Genomic DNA, 17,348 nt, shown 5'->3' with positions numbered 1-17,348 from the left:
TCTCTTGACTGTCCATCGCCAGATGGTGTAGTTTTGCCCGCCAGAAATCTGGATTTAGTCTAGAACAACAGGATCTTTATGTTATTCTGCAATAGAAGGAAAAAAAAATTCAATAATCCGAGTAGGTGAAGAAAATAATGCTCAACTAATCTGTGGACCAAAATAGATGGTAAAAAATCTAAAAAAAATTCGAAACTCTTAAATGAGAACAATTGGTGGACAAGATGTGGGATTCATGATAATATAGCAAGATGATGAACTTGGGGACAAGATCTAGACGCTACAGAGAATTTCCAATCGGGGACAAGATCTAGAGACAAAAACGAAAGTTAATTGTTTAGTCTCAGGAGATATAATGTTTATCGGTTAAAGCGCACGTGTCTCGAGGGAAGAGAGATAAATAGGGAAGCAAAACGGTGCAGAGACGTTAATTCTGAGGGAAATTGGTAACTTCAAATACTAAATGTTGTAGGAGTTGAAAGGAAGTTACGTACGAATGTGGTAGATTTGAAAGAAATTGAAAAAAAGTGGCATTTGGTGTAGTTATTCCTAACCAATATGCAGCGTTGTGTTTCACCTATATTATTGTTAGACTTCTCTCGAATGAAAAATTTAGCTTACTGGTTAAACATTCTAGTACTATACACAAGAACGAATGTTCAATAATCATGTAGTTTGTATGTACTGTTTTTTTTTTTTATTTATAAAAGAAAATCCAAACTTTTTATGAAGATCATCCTGAAGTTCAAGGAATCATTCTGACTTTTGTGAAAAAATTTTGCTGGAAAATTTTGACGGAAATTTTCTTTGACGGAAAATTTTTGCATGTTGTAGAAATTTTTTACTCGAAAAATAAATTTTGACGAAAATATAATAAATTGTAGAAAAATATAGTTAATAATACCTAATAAAAAAAGAGTCAATTAGCTGCATGCTAATTATTTGAGAAATAATTAGGTGTGGCATACACAAGTTTTTTTTTTTGCAAAACAAGAGAGAGAAAACTTTGGTTTGGTAAAATTCGGACGAAATTGCCCCTCAAATTAAAAACGGAAATTTTCTGTAGAAGATATATGCGTCATGGAACTTACAGTGGGCCATCACTTATTAAATGCTTCCATCGATAATATATTCTACTACATAATTAAATGTCGTGATATCTTGTTTTTTATCGGATACATGGATATATATATCAATACATCGTAATATTCTATTAATATTGTTTACATATGATATATCACTATAGAACATTGTAGTGGTTGTGATAGGTGAGTGAAGTAAATTTAACATTGTAGTGGTTGTGTTGAATTGTATGTTAGTGGCGGAGGAGGTGATGGTGATGTGAATGAAGAATATATTGCGGTTGAAGAGAAGGTGGTGATAGTGAACGGGATATAAATTATATTGGCGATGACATAGGTGAGACTATGACGATAAATGAATTGAGAGACAAAGATGCTTAACTATCACTAGATTTGTTCTTAGCGTCGTTGGTTGACGGTGTCTCAAATCATCTCTAACAGAAGCTCAATAATAACGAACGACACCCAAACATACGACGACTCTATACCGAAATTTTTTTTAAGGTTTATGGAGTACATTTTAATCAGAAAAATGCGACGAGTTTAATGAATTCAAAATATCATAATTTTAGATGCAATCAGTTTCACAATTAAGAAGAATCATTTGTTTGGGGTTTTGATAAAGTAAAGAAAAAAGAAAAAAAATAAATAAATAATAAAAGGAAAGAGAAACGAAGAAGGAATGAAGAAAGAATGAAGTGTTTGATTTTAGGGGTATTTTAATCTTTTTGTCATGTTTTCAAATGATCATTTATTTACAGGTTTGCCACTTCTCCTTTGACTTAAATACTTCTCAGTCTTAGGGTATGTAGTGTAATTACTCATAATAAAACAATTTGTAGAAGTTTAAGGTTTGAGTGCTAATTGTGTCCATAAATTAAGTGTTGTAAGAAACCATTTCTCTTAAAAATATATATATACTAGATAAGGACCCGGGCGTTGCCGGGTTGCCGGTCGATATTATCATTTTCTTTTATTTTTCAAAAATACAGCATAAATAAAAGATTTTGTCCACTGAATATTTTTTCTATACATAAAATATATAATTTTTAATTTTTGAATAGACTTTTCTAATTTATAAATCGAATGTTATATAAGAAGAAAGTAACAATAATTTTTTCTTTTCAAAACAATATGGCATAGTTATTTTTTGATAATATTGTACATGTTTAAATTTTGTAGGAAAAATTTGGCAAGATGCAGTTTTAAACGTATTATTTGAATTATGGAAACCATATACGTAAAACTCTTCATAAAACTGATAGCGATTAATTACCAAATCAAAAAGAGTTCATTCTCATTTAAACAATTAATAACTCAATTATAACTCATTTACAACAACGAAAGAAAGAGACAATAGCCGGGAAAACGGCCATTTTCAACCCCAACTATTTGGGGGCGGGTTTTTCCAACCCAAACTAAGACCCTTTGTCAATTTCTACCCAAACTCAAAACTAATTCAAATTCAAAACCTAAACTAATGAAAATTAGCCGATTTCAACACGACAGAAGACGGTGTTAGCTCGAGATTTAACGGCTCCTGAGTCAGCGATATCGTGGCATTGACGTGGCGGAAAAACGGCCATTTTCAACCCCAACTATTTGGGGGCGGGTTTTTCCAACCCAAACTAAGACCCCCCGTCAATTTCTACCCAAACTCAAAACTAATTTAAATTCAAAACCCAAGCTGCTGCTATATTCATGTAATCTTGTACGTAGTTGGGTCGTGAGAGAAAAACTATTTATATATCGAAGGTGATCTATCATTCGATAGTCCGACTGTGTATTACTTACCATGTGATGGATCTTGGGGTTGTATGATTTCTAAAACAATATGGTATTGTCTCCATTTGTGTCGAGTTGAAATTTTAATGAATGGCAGTGTGGTACCATAGCTTTAGAGTTCATGAATTGTTATGCGGATTGAAATTTTTGTGAATTGTAGTGATGATGATTCAGGTCACGAGACTATAAACACAATTGATTTCAGACAAGTTTCCAGATAGAATGTCTGTACAATGATTCCACTGCAGGAAGAAAGACAAAATCTTTAACTGTGACTTCGACTCCGGACTTATGTCGAGGTGCAGTCACTTCGGACTCTCCTCGTGGTGATAACCACTTCGACTGTTCCTCCGACTCACGGGTCTAATGGGCTTTATCCTTCGTGGGCCGTTACCTTGATTACATGGCAATCTTTGGTTCATCCCGGACTATTGGTGCGGGATCCGACACCAACAGAACACAATTGCTAGACCAAACTATTCAGGAACAAATTTTGCTTTTTCTTGCTATTGCTACATTTCTTTCAGATTCCGTTTACAGTGCCTGTGAATTCATAAAATCGACGAACATTTTTCTGTTTCGAGAGAAAATGAAGAACCCTAATTTTAATTTTTCCCCAAAATTAAAACGACGTCGTTTCGTTGTTTGAAGGGGAAAAAAATAAAACGTCGTCGTTTTCATTGACCAGAAGCCACGTCAGTGAAAACGACGACGTTTTATTTTTTCCCGCCCCCAAATAGTTTGGGTTGGAAAAACCCACCCCCAAATAGTTGGGGTTGAAAATGGCCGCTTTTCCGCCACGTCAATGCCACGATATCGCTGACTCAGCAGCCGTTAAATCCCGAACTAACACCGTCTTCTGTCGTGTTGAAATCGGCTAAATTTCATTAGTTTAGGTTTTGAATTTGAATTAGTTTTGAGTTTGGGTAGAAATTGACGGGGGGTTTTAGTTTGGGTTGGAAAAATCCGCCCCCAAATAGTTGGGGTTGAAAATGGCCGTTTTCCCGACAATAGCCCAATAGGCCCATGTTGTTAATTAAACAACTCGTACAGATTTTCCAAGAAAAGGAAAAATCAAAACGATTCGAAGAAGTAGAATGTAGAAGACGTTTACCCGCTTGAGGTCAGGGCCGGCTATGTTTTGACGCATCATCACCTCCGATTCTCCTACCTGTATCTCAGGTTATTTGTTAGCTCGAATCTCATGAAGGAGATGGTTCTATTCTCTTATCCACATCTCCGGTTGGTATGATTTTTTGCAAAAAAAATGGGATAGTCTCTTAATCTGGTTCTGTTTTGAATTTCATGTGTTGTTGGGAACTCTCGAATGAATTGTAAGTTTGTTTGACCTTTTTCTGTTATAGGGTTTGGTTTGTGTATTGGTTTTGTCGGATTAGATTGCTCTGAATAGGAGAAAGGATTTATATATTTATTTGTAAGTGTTAGAGACTGTAGAGTTTTGTGATAGTAGCCAATTAGAAACCAAGTGGAAGTCGAAAGTATGAGTAGCTGTGAGATCCAGAAGCTACTTCAGGTTTTATTATTGCATATAGTTTATGATGAACTTTTTATTTCGATTGTATTTTATTTCATATTGCAAAGAATGTTATTGATAAATAGCTTGAAGTTAAGAAAATATGTTATTAAAATAAAACATGAAACCCAAAGCAAACATGTAACGTTATTGAAAAGAATTAATGGACAATTGTATAATCGAAACTTTAAATCTGGAAACTAAAACAAACTGTAGATATAACTGTATAAGCTCTGATTTTCATCTCTCTTTAAATATTCTTAATTTCTTTTTATTTGTAGGTGTTATAGAGACTTAAGAGTTTATGTGATAGGAACCAAGGGTAAGTTGAAGATCTGAGTAGCTATGAGATCCAAAAGCTACTTCAGGTTCTTACTAATTATTAGTGGTTTTCTAATGATTTTACGCACTCCAGGGTCCATAATGAATCAGCAACAATGGCTACAGAAGTAGAGTTATAGAAATTGTCAAGGAGAATAGCTCATTCTTGAAGTGGACTTCAAATGGCAAATAAATTGCACAGATGGCTGACGACGTAAGCTGTTTTTTGTTTGTGGAATCTTTCTATTTTTGGTCATTTTTCATACATATATCCGATGAGAACTATCTACTCTTCTAGATTTTAGTCATATAATTAAACTGGCTTCTATGTTTTCGAGGGATCTCTCAATGGAGTTCATATATGAGAAGAGATGTGTAGGCCAACCGCAGAGACGAAATTTTCATCTTTACAGACGTGCCTAAGGTTAGCAATGGATCATATCGTTTTGACTTGCCTTAATTTTTCATAATGCAGTGAGTGTATGTTTAAGAAAATCTTAAATCTAGAGGTGATGATGATTAAAACATGAAACTCAAAGAAAACATGTACAATCGAAATTACAAATCTGGAAACTAAAAGAATTGTAATATTAAAAAACAAACTGTAGATATAACTTTATAGGCTATGATTTTCATCTCTCTATGAGGATCATATGTTGTTGAAAACTTCTTGGTAGACAATATTTTGTAGAACACTGCTATCATAATGTTTTGTCCCAACTTTAAGAATCTGAAGTCTTGCAGTTGTAGTGACTCTTGATAGTGTGACGTATAATTGTCCGTGAGAAAAGACTGGACTTGGCAAATATAAACCTACTTGTTTAAGCTTTGACCTTGGCTCTTGTTAATAGTCATTGCATAGCAAACTCGTACAGGAAATTGGCGTCTTTTTAGTTTAAAAGGCCATTTTGCATCTGTTGGTGTGAGACTTATTCTAGGAAAAAGAACACGTTTTCCCAGATGAGTTCCAGTGAGTATTTCTGCTTCAATAATCCTCTTGCCTAGGCGAGTTATATTAACCTTGTACCATTGCAGAGTCCTTCTCTTTGATTTATATTCCTCAGTAGCATGATCGGTGCATTTATCTTGAGATCTAGTTTGTGATTAGGAATACCAGGAAATTTCAACGAATTTAAAAATTCTGTGGGGTAAAGAATATGTTGATTTGCCACTTCTTTTTTGTCGTCACCAATGGTATCCGAGCTCAAATACTCTTTTTGCTCTCCTTTTAAGCATGATAACATGTAGTTATTCACTTCGTCGACTGTCTCATTTCTTGGAGTAAGAATTGCTCGTTCAATCAGATATTTTTTATCTTTGAAACTTAACTGGAAGTCCTGATATGTAGACTTTGCAATGCATTCAACAGGATCTCCGTTGTTTTGCAAGAGCAGATTGTTGTCTATTTCCACTATGCCAATTTCATCATCTGAGGTTCTGTATTTCTTTGGTTTAGGTGTTGTGCCATCATCGATACCTATTAGCCACTTCGCAAAATCTTTTTCCGCTTGGTCCAGCCTCATATTTTTCTCGAGAGTGAATATAGAGCAATAATTCCATAAATATGAACGGTTGATTGTTGCCATAACAGTTTCTTGTCTGGTGCCTTTTGGTATGACTGGCAGAATTTGTCTAAAATCACCACCAAGAAGCACCGTTTTTCCGCCAAAGGGTTTGCTTGCTGCATCTAGATCAGCTACTGAGAGTACATCTCTCAAACTCTTATCAAGAGCTTCAAACGCAAATCGATGGCACATAGGCGCTTCATCCCAAATGATGAGATCTGTTTTTTACTACCGTTCGACGATAGGAACGCTTTTTGTTAAGCTGATCTATTGTTATGTAATCTTTGTTAGTATGTTGAACTTGTGTCTTCATCTTTTGTTTGATGATAGCTATTCTGAAAATTTTAAAAAGAAGTAAAAAGTAATTTAGTTTAAGTAACAACCAAAACCAATATGTTTGTAACACGTGAAAACATAATATTAGTTACGTAAAGTTAATGTATTGACAACGACTTGGTTAGTAAATATATAAATATAACATTTTTTTTGGTCAAACATATATAAATATAACATATGCATGATACGTATTGACAAAAACTTGGAATATAACGTAGACTTAGGTTTTGTAAACAGATTAATATAACGTTGCCACGGAGGCATCATACCTATTGACAAAACAGAATGATGTTGAAGCAATGCCGCCGTAAAGCAATGGTGTTTTTTTGAAGAGATTTTGGTTTGGTGAAAAAGTAGGAGACTATCTATTTGTTTATATAGTAGTGAGTATTTAGAATAATTATCTTTTTTAGAATTGTTAATTTCCTTATAATTATCTTTTTACTTTTAAAAATTTAGAATTTCTTACAATTATCTTTTTATAGTTTTTTTTTTTTTTTTTTTTTTTTTTTTTTTTTTTTTTTGTCAACCACACATTAATTATTAAAAAAACTCTTTGATTGGTTGCCCAATTAGAAGGAGTAGTGTTTACAAAAGTAACTTCGGAAAATAAAAGTCTAGAAGAACGGACTAAGCAGTCCGCCTTAACATTACATAAACGAGGTATAAGAGAAAACGAGAATAAGGGGAAAGAGTCACGGAACAGTCCAAAAGCATCTAGCAGATTAGAGAAAGCGGGCCATTCTTCAGGTGATTGTACCATCGAGACTAACTCTGAACAATCTGTTTCAAACGCCTGACAATCAATCCGTCTTGAAAAGACATTCTTCACGGCCCAAATTAACGCTTCCATCTCCTAGTGAAGGGGGGAGGGGGATCTCCGGACGCACTTTGCACCAAGTAGTATCGTTTGATCATTTCCTTGAAAACACCACCATCCTATACCCATAGTTGGATCCGAGATTTCCAAGAGCCATCAATCCGACATCTTATAGATTGGATAGGGCTTTCCAAAATTTCCGTATCAATACTAGTTTCGATTGGTTCCAACTGAGCATCTTCCCACATTAATTTCTCGTTCAAAGAGTGATTTAAAATATCTGTGGGATCAGATTGAATTCTTTTGAAAACTTTTTTATTCCTGTCTTTCCAAATGAACCACAAAATCCAAGCAAAACAATTGGTTCTTTCTCCCCCATCTAGAGGAGGTGGTAACTTCCAGTAAAGATAATCTAGATTTGAAAATTCCGAGCTTAGAGGAAAAGAACCTGAAACCATAGTATTGTGGATAATTCCCATATTTTTTTAGAATGAGAACATTCAAATAAAACATGATTTATTGTTTCCTCTGCCGTCTCACACCTTTTACAGATAATATCACAATGAATCCCTCGTTGTGCTAATTTTGAGGTAACTGCCAAGGATCCCGATGCAATTTGCCATAAGAAATGTTTTATTTTTGGTGGAGCTTTGACTTTCCAAGCTTGTGCTTGTAATTTTCTATAATTTGGACCCCATTCGGTCGTTTCTGTCAAACTTCGAGCAAGCCGATATCCTGATTTTACTGTATATTTTCCTGATTTTGTATAATGCCAAATAAGCCTATCTGGTTTATAAACTTGACTAATAGCTAGTCCACTAATAATTTGAATATCCACCGGATCCAAGAATTCTTGTAAAATTGGGAGGTGCCATTCTTTAGTAACCGGATTAATTAAATGGTTAACCATTAGGCTTGGAAGTAACAAATTCCCTCTTCCATTTGCGGGGCGTGGATTAACATCGGGAATCCAAGGATCTCTCCATACCGATATGTTAAAACCCGAACCAAGAGACCATCTTGCACCCATTTCAACGAGTCTTTTAGTAGAAAAAATACTCTTCCATCCAAACGATGGAGAGTTTGGCTTTTTAGCATTTAAAGGATGAACATTCCTGAAATATCTACCTTTTAACACTCGAGCTACTAATGAGTTTGGATACTGGATTAACCTCCAATACTGTTTAGCCAACATGGCATCATTAAATGTATCTAGAGAATGAAAACTCAAACCTCCTTCTTCTTTATCCATACACATTTTTTCCCATGCTATCCAATGAATTCCACGGTCTTTCCCATTAGAACTCCACCAATAATTAGAAATAGCACTTGTTAACTTAGATGTTAACTCTTGAGGAAGTTTAAAACAAGATATAACATATGTTGGGAGAGCCAAAGCAACAGACTTGATCATTGTCTCTTTCCCACCTTTTGACAGATATTTAGCTGACCAACCATTATCCGTTCATTAAGTCTTTCCCAAACGTAATTAAAGATTTTACTTTTTGAGCCCCCTAGGCTCTCTGGTATACCCAAATAAGTACCCATTCCACCTTCCTTAGTAATACCAAGGAAATGTTTTAGTTCATCTTTCTTTTGGTGTGCTACACGCTTACCAAATATGACCGAAGATTTATTGAAATTTATCTCTTGCCCTGAAGCTTTGCCATAATTTCCAATAATATCCATCACCATTTTACACTGCTCCGTATCTGCTTTACAGAAAAAGAGACTATCATCCGCAAAAAGCAAATGTGAGATTGGAGGACTTCTTTTTGCTATTTTAATTCCGGTCAGCTTCTTCTCTCTTTCTGCTTTTTTAATATTAGCAATCAGGACCTCCGTACATAAAATAAATAAATAAGGCGATAGAGGATCATCCTGCCGTAAACCTCTTTTGGGAATTATATTTCCTCTAGGTTCTCCGTTCAATAAAACTTGATACGAAACGGAACTAACACTCCACATGATCCAAGAGATCCAACTAGAGTTGAATCCTATTCGTGACATAACAGCCTCCAAAAATTCCCATTCTATCCTATCATATGCTTTGCTCATATCTGTTTTAATGGCCAAAAAATCTGTCTTGCACATTCTATTCGTCCTGAGTCCATGAAACATTTCCTGAGCTAGCAATATGTTGTCTGTAATAAGTCTACCTGAAACGAAAGCCGACTGTGTTTCAGAGACTAGTCAAGGTAAAATTTTTTTAAGCCTTAAGCAAAGAATTTTTGAAATAATCTTGTAACTCACATTACAAAGACTTATTGGCCTAAACTCGGCCATCCTCTGTGGCCTTTCGGTCTTTGGAATTAAACAAATATTTGTTTCGTTTATTCTCTTATCAAAACATCCTGTTCTGAAAAAATCACTGACCAAACCTACTAAGTCTTCCTTTAAAGAGTGCCAAAACCTTTGATAAAACATGGCCGTCATGCCATCTGGGCCTGGTGTTTTTTCAGGGTGCATGGAAAATAAGGCTTTCCTAACTTCTGCTTATGTAATCCCTATGGTTAGCTCTCTATTCATATCTTCCGTAATAATAGGAGATACTTCATGTACCATCTCAGCGATGCCATTTGTATTGGAAACATTAAATAGATACTTCATGTACTATCTCAGTTGCTATATCTTCCATTCCTGCTTCTAATTCCTCCCAAACATCATTAGGGCCATATAAACCTGAAATCTTATTTCTTGCCTTTCTTTTTTTAGTGGAAGCATGAAAAAATTTGGTATTTTTATCTCCCACTTTTAACCAAAAATTTATGCTCTTTTGCTTCCAATACATCTCCTCCTCCTGATAGGCTTCATTTAATTTATTTTCGATTCTTTTTATCTCCTCTTGCGGAATCGAATCATCATTCTTCGCTTCTTCCAAAGCCAACTTAAGGGAAGAAATATTAGCCTGGCCTGTCGGGATATTATTTTTCCTCCACCATGAAATGGAATTTCTACAATTTTTAATTTTATCCACAAAAACAGGAACTCTAAAATTTCTTGTTCGATTCAACCCCGAATCTATGGCCTCAGTAAGACCATCCTTCCCAACCCATCTCTTATCAAACCGAAATTGGCGTTTTTTCCTCGCCAAAGATTTTTCGCAACTCAATAGAATCGTTCTATGATCAGAACCAATCATATCCAGATATTCCACTTTTGAATAAGGGAACAAATTGTGTCAATCCTCATTTCCCAAAGCCCGATCAAGCCTGCATCTCACAATTTGTTGGTTTCTATTACCTCTCCATGATAATTGTTCACCATAGCACGAAAATTCTAACAATAATTTTCTGTCAGGTCAGCTCCTATTCCCTGACAGTTCCAGCTCAAGGCTTTCACGTATTTGCCGGTGGTTTCAGGAGCGCCACCATCCCTTTCTTCGACAATCGATTTGCACCATCCGTTTTTTCCCCCTCCTTTGGTTTAGATTTACCCGCAGCTTTCTGTTTGTTAACATCACCTGCAGATTTAAGAGTCATAGCCTTAGACAACAGTCTTTTCCCTGGTGAAGCCACAAGCATTGCATAATTCTTACTACCTTTTACCCCTTTGATTCCCTGAGCACTTGAAGCTCTATTTTTCTGATTCTTATTACTAACAAGGCTAAAACATTTAATTCCCTGACTAACCTTATCAACATGTAACTCATTAGAGATTTGAGCAATACCTTTTAAAGCACTTTTTTCCTCCGTAGAAATCTCCTTTTTCCTATCGTCCACAATTTCTTCATCTGCAGCATTAGTGTCGAAATCCTCACTAACATGACATTCTCCATCCTCTAGGAGATCATCGGTGCTTTTCGAAAAATGCAGACCCACGGAGGGATTTATAGTTTTAAAATTAATAAAAGGAAATTTGCGCTTTACACATGTCAAAATCTGAGATCGTTAAAATTGTCACATGTCACGATCCTATGAGTTATTGACTTTGAAAACCATACTTTATATAATAAGATATTTCTGTTCACCTCGGTTTGATTTCAATTTAACTATATTCTATTTTTTCCGGTTTAAGTTTTTTTAACCCGTATCTCTCCGTCTGCGAGAAAAAGAATCATTTGTTTCTCCTCTCATCAACAACACTTGTCTCACTCAATCGTTTTCTCTTAGACGTTAGTTTCAACTTTCAACAAACAAACAATTAAACAAACACACAAAGTTTGTGTTTCCCTTAAGATTCACTCAAATCTCGCAACACACAACAACAAATCCTGATTCATAACATCTCACCAAATCTCTCAAAAGATCTAAAAATCCTCCAAATGTTCTTCTTCTTCCTCTAAATCCAAAAACCATGGTAGATCCTCTCCCTAGACGTTTCCTCTCTTCCCACAAATCTCTCGTCACTGTTTTCTGGATCGCCACTTTCGCTTCCTTATTCATCTGGCAATTCGGCGGCGTTTCTACAAATCTCTACACTGGTTTCTCCGTTTTCTGGTCGTCTTCAACAACAACCACCGCAGCCTCCGGAGAATTCCCGAAGCTCAGACCTGTAGTTTTCAATTTAACAGACTTTGGTGCCGTCGGTGATGGTGTCACAGTCAACACCGAGGCTTTCGAGAGAGCTATTTATAAGATCTCAAAGCTTGCTACGAAAGGAGGTGGTCAGCTTAATGTTCCTCCTGGTCGTTGGCTCACTGCTCCGTTTAATCTCACTAGTTATATGACTCTTTTTCTCGCCGAGAACGCCGAGATTCTCGCTCTTCAGGTTTGTTTGCTCTGATTTCTGAGTTGAATTTTGATCTCTATGTATGGAATGTGTTTAGGGTTTGGAATTGTTGTTGATTATGAAGAGATCTAGTTAAGAATTTGTTCGATTTTCGGAGTTTTCTTTTTTATTGCAGAGTTTGTTATCCGGAAAGGGTTTAATGCAAAATTAGATTTTTTGAGCAGATTCGAAGTAGCTTAACTTGATGCAGTTTATGCTTTTATATTTGTTAAGATTGTAATTTATGTTAAAGCGTTTTTAGGATGAAAAGTATTGGCCTTTACTTCCTCCTTTACCTTCATATGGTTATGGAAGAGAGCATCATGGACCTCGTTATGGAAGTTTCATTCATGGACAGAATCTTAGAGATGTCGTTGTCACAGGTTAGTCGATTGATTTGTGAATTTTGCTTGTGGGGACTGTTTTTGTGGATGCGTGTAATGTTTCTTAATTCGATTATTGTTAAGGGTGTGCTTGCATTGTCCTCGTTAAGCTTTTTGGGGAGTGGCTGAAATGAGGGCTTTTCATGTATTAAGGCTATTTAGATGTTTAAACTCTAGTTGAATTGAGATTATGAGGCACTTCCAGGCAAATCGAAATGTAAAGATGATAACTCTATAAGTTGGTTGAAAGTTGTTATGTCTCTCTTAGCTGGAGTGGACAAGGGCTTTAAGTGTAGGCTCGGGACAAGAATTGACTAAGTTCCTGCATTAGATAATCAAAGCCTTCTTTTCAGTCCACACATATTACTCAGCTTATGTGGCTAATAGTCTTTTCTTTGCCAAATCTGGGCGTTTATTCTGTCAACTGTATGATCGTTGGCTAATTTATGATGAAAAACAGGGAATAATGGTAGCATCAACGGTCAGGGGCAAACGTGGTGGAAGAAGTATCGCCAAAAGCTGCTTAACCACACGAGAGGACCCCTGGTGCAGATAATGTGGTCAAGTGACATTGTTTTTGCCAATATCACTTTGCGTGATTCTCCATTTTGGACGCTTCACCCATATGACTGCAAAAATGTAACAATCACAAATATGACCATTTTGGCACCTGTGTTCGAAGCCCCAAACACTGATGGTATCGATCCGGGTAAGTAATTCTCACTTTGGCAGGACGTTGCAACTCTGATATTTAACAAAGGAATTAGGTACCTGAAGGTCATGTGATACATATAATAACCAAACAGAAACAGTCAAGATGGCTAGAGCTGTGAGATGAGTGTAATTAGTAGTGATACCACTAGGCCTCTAAGCTATAAGATCAATGAAACAAAAGGGCGAAGCAACCTTAGTTCCCTACTTGCAACTAGGATTCTAGCGACTAGTATATGTAGCCTTCAGGAATTTCAGATGTTTAAGAGCGACACAGCTCCTTTCATTGTATCTGACCATTCCATATAACCATATGGTACCTAATGGGACATAACATATAATCTTATTGATAATAATCAGGTCAGAGTATGGGCTTGGGTGATCTGTGTACATTACTTGGCGTCAATGGTGGCTAATATCTTTTTGTTGTGCATCAGATTCGTGTGAGGACATGTTAATCGAGAACTCTTACATCAGCGTTGGGGATGATGGAATCGCAATAAAGAGCGGTTGGGACCAGTATGGAACTACCTATGGACGACCTTCAAAGAACATACTCATCCGCAACCTCATCATCCGCTCCATGGTTAGGTAAGAGAGAATTGCTTTCCCTAATCAATGTTGATCTAATTAGCGATGTGTACCTAAAGCCTCTGTGCAAACACAGCGCTGGTATATCAATAGGAAGTGAGATGTCTGGTGGTGTCTCGAATATCACAGTCGAGAATATTCTGATTTGGAGCTCTCGGCGTGGAGTTAGGATTAAAACCGCACCAGGACGAGGTGGGTATGTCCGGGATATAACATTTCGGAATGTCACATTGGATGAATTGAGAGTTGGCATTGTCATTAAAACGGACTACAACGAGCACCCAGATGGTGGATTCAATCCTCAAGCCTTCCCGATACTCGAGAACATAAACTACACCGGGATTTACGGTCAAGGAGTGCGTGTACCAGTGCGTATCCAAGGAAGCAAAGAGATTCCGGTTAAAAATGTAACCTTTAGGGACATGTCAGTGGGGATAACGTACAAGAAAAAGCACATATTTCAATGTGCGTACGTGGAGGGGCGTGTGATAGGCACCATCTTCCCAGCTCCGTGTGAGAACCTTGATAGGTATGATGAGCAGGAACGGTTGGTGAAACAATCTGATTCCCAGAATGCTACAGATATAGACTACGAGATCTGACCAACAAGAGACATGGGTTTGGCCTCTGCAACAAATTTGTTTCGTTGGAGTTTGTACATATACAGAGGAATTTGGAAACCAAAGCAGATCTCAGTCAGATTAAATTGTATTTGCACTCACAGAGGAATTTTTCCATTGGTCAGTTATGTTATTGGGTTCTTGTCTATCTAGCTTTGTTATACACATAAATGGGAATGGTGAGATTCGAATATATTGCTTTTGCGGCAAGCTGAGATATTACTTTTGTATAGACAGTATCAAAAGTTTGATTTCGTAATCAAAAAGCATTCTTCTACGGAAACAGGACTCTGCAATGACCTGACTGCCAGTCTAGTCGAAACTCAAAACAGTAAAAACCCTCCAAATGTAGAGTTCTACCAATTATTGGGCAGAGAAAGTAATCTAGTTGATCAGATGATGATTTAATGCTGGTAATACTGAAAAAAATGGAAAATATGTGAGATTTGTTGTTGTCGGAGTTAGCTGAGTTTTGGAGGTTGTGGATGCAGGAATGGCGACAACGCTGCTTAAAGCATCACTGGTGACTGTATCAGCTAGGAGCTCGACTTTTGGGACCTTGAAAGTGGGGAAACTTGGACAGAGCCACCTCCATAGACTAGTCGTCGAAGCATCTGTAGTGGTTTCTCCTACGGTACTTCTTCAATTTTGTCATTTTTGATTAATTGGTGAATGTATTGGATTGATATCGTGGCGTTTTTGGTTATTTCGTATGATCACCAACTGGTTTATGGCATGTGGAACATTTAACATCGAAACCGCATGTCTCCCATCTCCAAATGATTTGTCACTTTGTACTCCAATGCGTTGATTTGAGATTATATTTGCTCATTTCCGCTCTTTTACACCTAAGATGTGTTGAAAGTGTCTATGTTCGAATAGATTGAAAACATCTAGATTTGAGCGGATTTAATAATCTTAAACATTGTACAAAACCACATGTAAAAACCGCTAAAATCATCATGTATGAGAACACTGAATTTATGTTGTCGTATCATCGAGACTTTGAGATGATTGAAGTTTAGAATATTCAGCAATTAGGCTCACAACTAAACATCTACTCTTAAACCACAAGAAAGAAGAGGATTACTTGGTTTTCATGTTAAGAAATATAATATAAAACTAGAGACAAATATAGTATCAAGGTAGTTTAGGAAACATTTATTTTAATATACGAATTAAGAAAGATTGATATGTTAGCAATCAAGATAAAAATGATTTTTTCAAAGAAACATCTCCAAGATTTCCGATTAAATCACCAACGAAAACTAGTTGTAGATAAATCTCATGGTACTAGTGGCAGATGTGTAACCACCATCAACAACCAGGTTATGTCCGGTAATGAACCCCGACGATTCTTGGCTTGCGAGAAACAAAGCTGCTTGAGCCACGTCCTCCACAGTACCGGCTCTTCCGGTAAGCAAACTCCCTTTCTCAGCCACAATGTCGGTGACCTCAGCAACGTCGAGTTTGTCATTGTTAAGGTACTTACGGTACGCATTAACCAAGATGTCAGTGGGAACTCCATGAGGAGAGATGCTGTTCACACGGATGCCGTGAGACCCAAGCTCGCATGCCGTTGTCCTCACCAGCCCGTTGATGGCTCCTTTGGAGAGCGTATACGCATGCCCTCCAAGTCCTCCCATTACCCCTGATGAGCTCGATGTGCATATTATTGATCCTCCTCCTCCCCCTTCTCGGTTTTAGATACATCATAATTAACTAAACTTAGTTGTCTTATAATAAAAACATTACGGCTGCACAATCCCATTTAACCGATCTAAATGATATCAATCCAAGAACAAAACAAGAAAACTATAAACAGTAACCAAAAAGGATATACAACCGAAACCTCGTATCACACTAAACCAAAACATACTAATTTGACATATCCGTAATTTTGCAGTAAGAGGCTAGACCAAATTATCTGAATCAAACCCGAAAACGTATCATAGTAAAACAGAAAATCATATTGGGAACCCCTAATTAAAACACTTATATAATGTGGAATTTAATTAGGTAATAATGAAACATATATACCTTTGATCATGGCCTTAGCGGCATGTTTGATGCCATGCAAAACGCCATTGACATTGACCGAAACAAGTTTGTTAACCATGTCCACGTCCATCTCCATGATACTACCTTCGTTAAGCGTCATCCCAGCGTTGTTGAACATCACGTCTAGTCTACCTTTACGTCTCATAGCTAGCTCCACTGCCGCCTCAACGTCAGCCTCCTTCGACACATCACAATGAACGTAACACCCACCGATGGATTCCGCGACATGGATGCCTTCATTCTCAAGGATATCCGCGACTATGACATATGCACCGTTCTCCGTGAACAGTCTCGCCGTGGCTGCTCCGATCCCTCTTGCTCCTCCGGTTATTATAGCTACCTTTTGGAATAATCTCTTGTTTGAGTTCGCCATTTTAGGTTTACTGTCTCTTGACGATCATATTGTTATAAAACCTTTTATGTTTCTTCTTGTTAGACATGCTCTTTACCTTTCCATCAACTACTTTAACTTCTTTCTCTTGTTAGTTCATTCATCATCTTCACGTTAATATATACAAGTTTAATTTATGGACAGTTTTTTTTTTATGAAAAAAGAGAAAGAAGTAGAATTTTAATTATGTAAGAAACTTTTCTTGCTTTATATTGCTGCGATATTGTTGAAGTGTGTGATTTAACCGAACATGATTTTTGCGCTTTAGTTTTTATATTTAGATCAATATATGCGACGCTTCATATTTATTTCAAGGGTGAATCTTATTATATAAAGTATGGTTTTCAAAATTAATAACTCATATGATCGTGACACGTGGCAAATTTATCGATCTTAGATTTTGACACGTGTAAAACAAAAATTTCCTTTTTAAAATAA

At 36.6% G+C, this 17,348-nt stretch overlaps 2 protein-coding genes and 1 long non-coding RNA gene across 8 annotated transcripts; 2 read left to right on the top strand and 1 right to left on the bottom strand.

Annotated features, from left to right (window-relative positions):
* The first annotated feature begins 3,893 nt into the window (after window positions 1–3,893).
* Window positions 3,894–6,729, top strand: LOC110228676. 5 transcript variants are annotated; one of them, XR_002332144.1, is made up of 4 exons: window positions 3,894–4,109; window positions 4,683–4,723; window positions 4,817–5,146; window positions 6,179–6,729. It is a non-coding gene; the product is annotated as an uncharacterized LOC110228676 (long non-coding RNA). The 5 variants fall into 5 exon arrangements; XR_002332143.1 differs by having other exon boundaries at window positions 3,894–4,113; XR_002332142.1 differs by having other exon boundaries at window positions 3,895–4,049.
* Window positions 6,730–11,518: 4,789 nt separating this feature from the next.
* Window positions 11,519–15,216, top strand: LOC9311661 (probable polygalacturonase). Of its 2 annotated transcripts, none has more exons than XM_021025753.1 (5): window positions 11,519–12,153; window positions 12,416–12,536; window positions 12,997–13,245; window positions 13,685–13,838; window positions 14,950–15,216. In XM_021025753.1, exons 1-5 carry the CDS (start codon window positions 11,740–11,742, stop codon window positions 14,969–14,971), a joined length of 960 nt encoding a protein of 319 aa, XP_020881412.1. In that variant the 5' UTR covers window positions 11,519–11,739; the 3' UTR covers window positions 14,972–15,216. The 2 variants fall into 2 exon arrangements, with proteins under 2 accessions (XP_020881412.1, XP_002877258.1); XM_002877212.2 differs by lacking the exon at window positions 14,950–15,216 and adding an exon at window positions 13,915–14,741.
* Window positions 15,217–15,607: 391 nt separating this feature from the next.
* LOC9311660 (short-chain dehydrogenase reductase ATA1) lies at window positions 15,608–17,038 on the bottom strand. The gene is made up of 2 exons (XM_002875546.2): window positions 16,499–17,038; window positions 15,608–16,151 (listed from the first exon to the last, which is right to left on the bottom strand). The coding sequence occupies exons 1-2, from the start codon at window positions 16,890–16,892 to the stop codon at window positions 15,727–15,729; spliced, it is 819 nt and encodes a 272-aa protein (XP_002875592.1). The 5' UTR covers window positions 16,893–17,038; the 3' UTR covers window positions 15,608–15,726.
* Window positions 17,039–17,348: the final 310 nt, after the last annotated feature.

This window comes from Arabidopsis lyrata (assembly GCF_000004255.2).
Source record: "Arabidopsis lyrata subsp. lyrata unplaced genomic scaffold ARALYscaffold_5, whole genome shotgun sequence".
Taxonomy (NCBI): Eukaryota; Viridiplantae; Streptophyta; class Magnoliopsida; order Brassicales; family Brassicaceae; genus Arabidopsis; species Arabidopsis lyrata.
This window is presented reverse-complemented; position numbering and strand designations above follow the sequence as displayed.

Excerpts from the sequence above, each read along its gene's own strand:
- LOC9311661 (XM_002877212.2), top strand. The coding sequence starts at position 11,740 with ATGGTAGATCCTCTCCCTAGACGTTTCCTCTCTTCCCACAAATCTCTC. Across the intron at positions 12,154-12,415 it reads CCGAGATTCTCGCTCTTCAG|GATGAAAAGTATTGGCCTTT; the intron begins GTTTGTTTGCTC and ends AAGCGTTTTTAG. Across the intron at positions 12,537-12,996 it reads TAGAGATGTCGTTGTCACAG|GGAATAATGGTAGCATCAAC; the intron begins GTTAGTCGATTG and ends GATGAAAAACAG.
- LOC9311660 (XM_002875546.2), bottom strand. The coding sequence starts at position 16,892 with ATGGCGAACTCAAACAAGAGATTATTCCAAAAGGTAGCTATAATAACC. Across the intron at positions 16,152-16,498 it reads CGCTAAGGCCATGATCAAAG|GGGGAGGAGGAGGATCAATA; the intron begins GTATATATGTTT and ends AAAACCGAGAAG.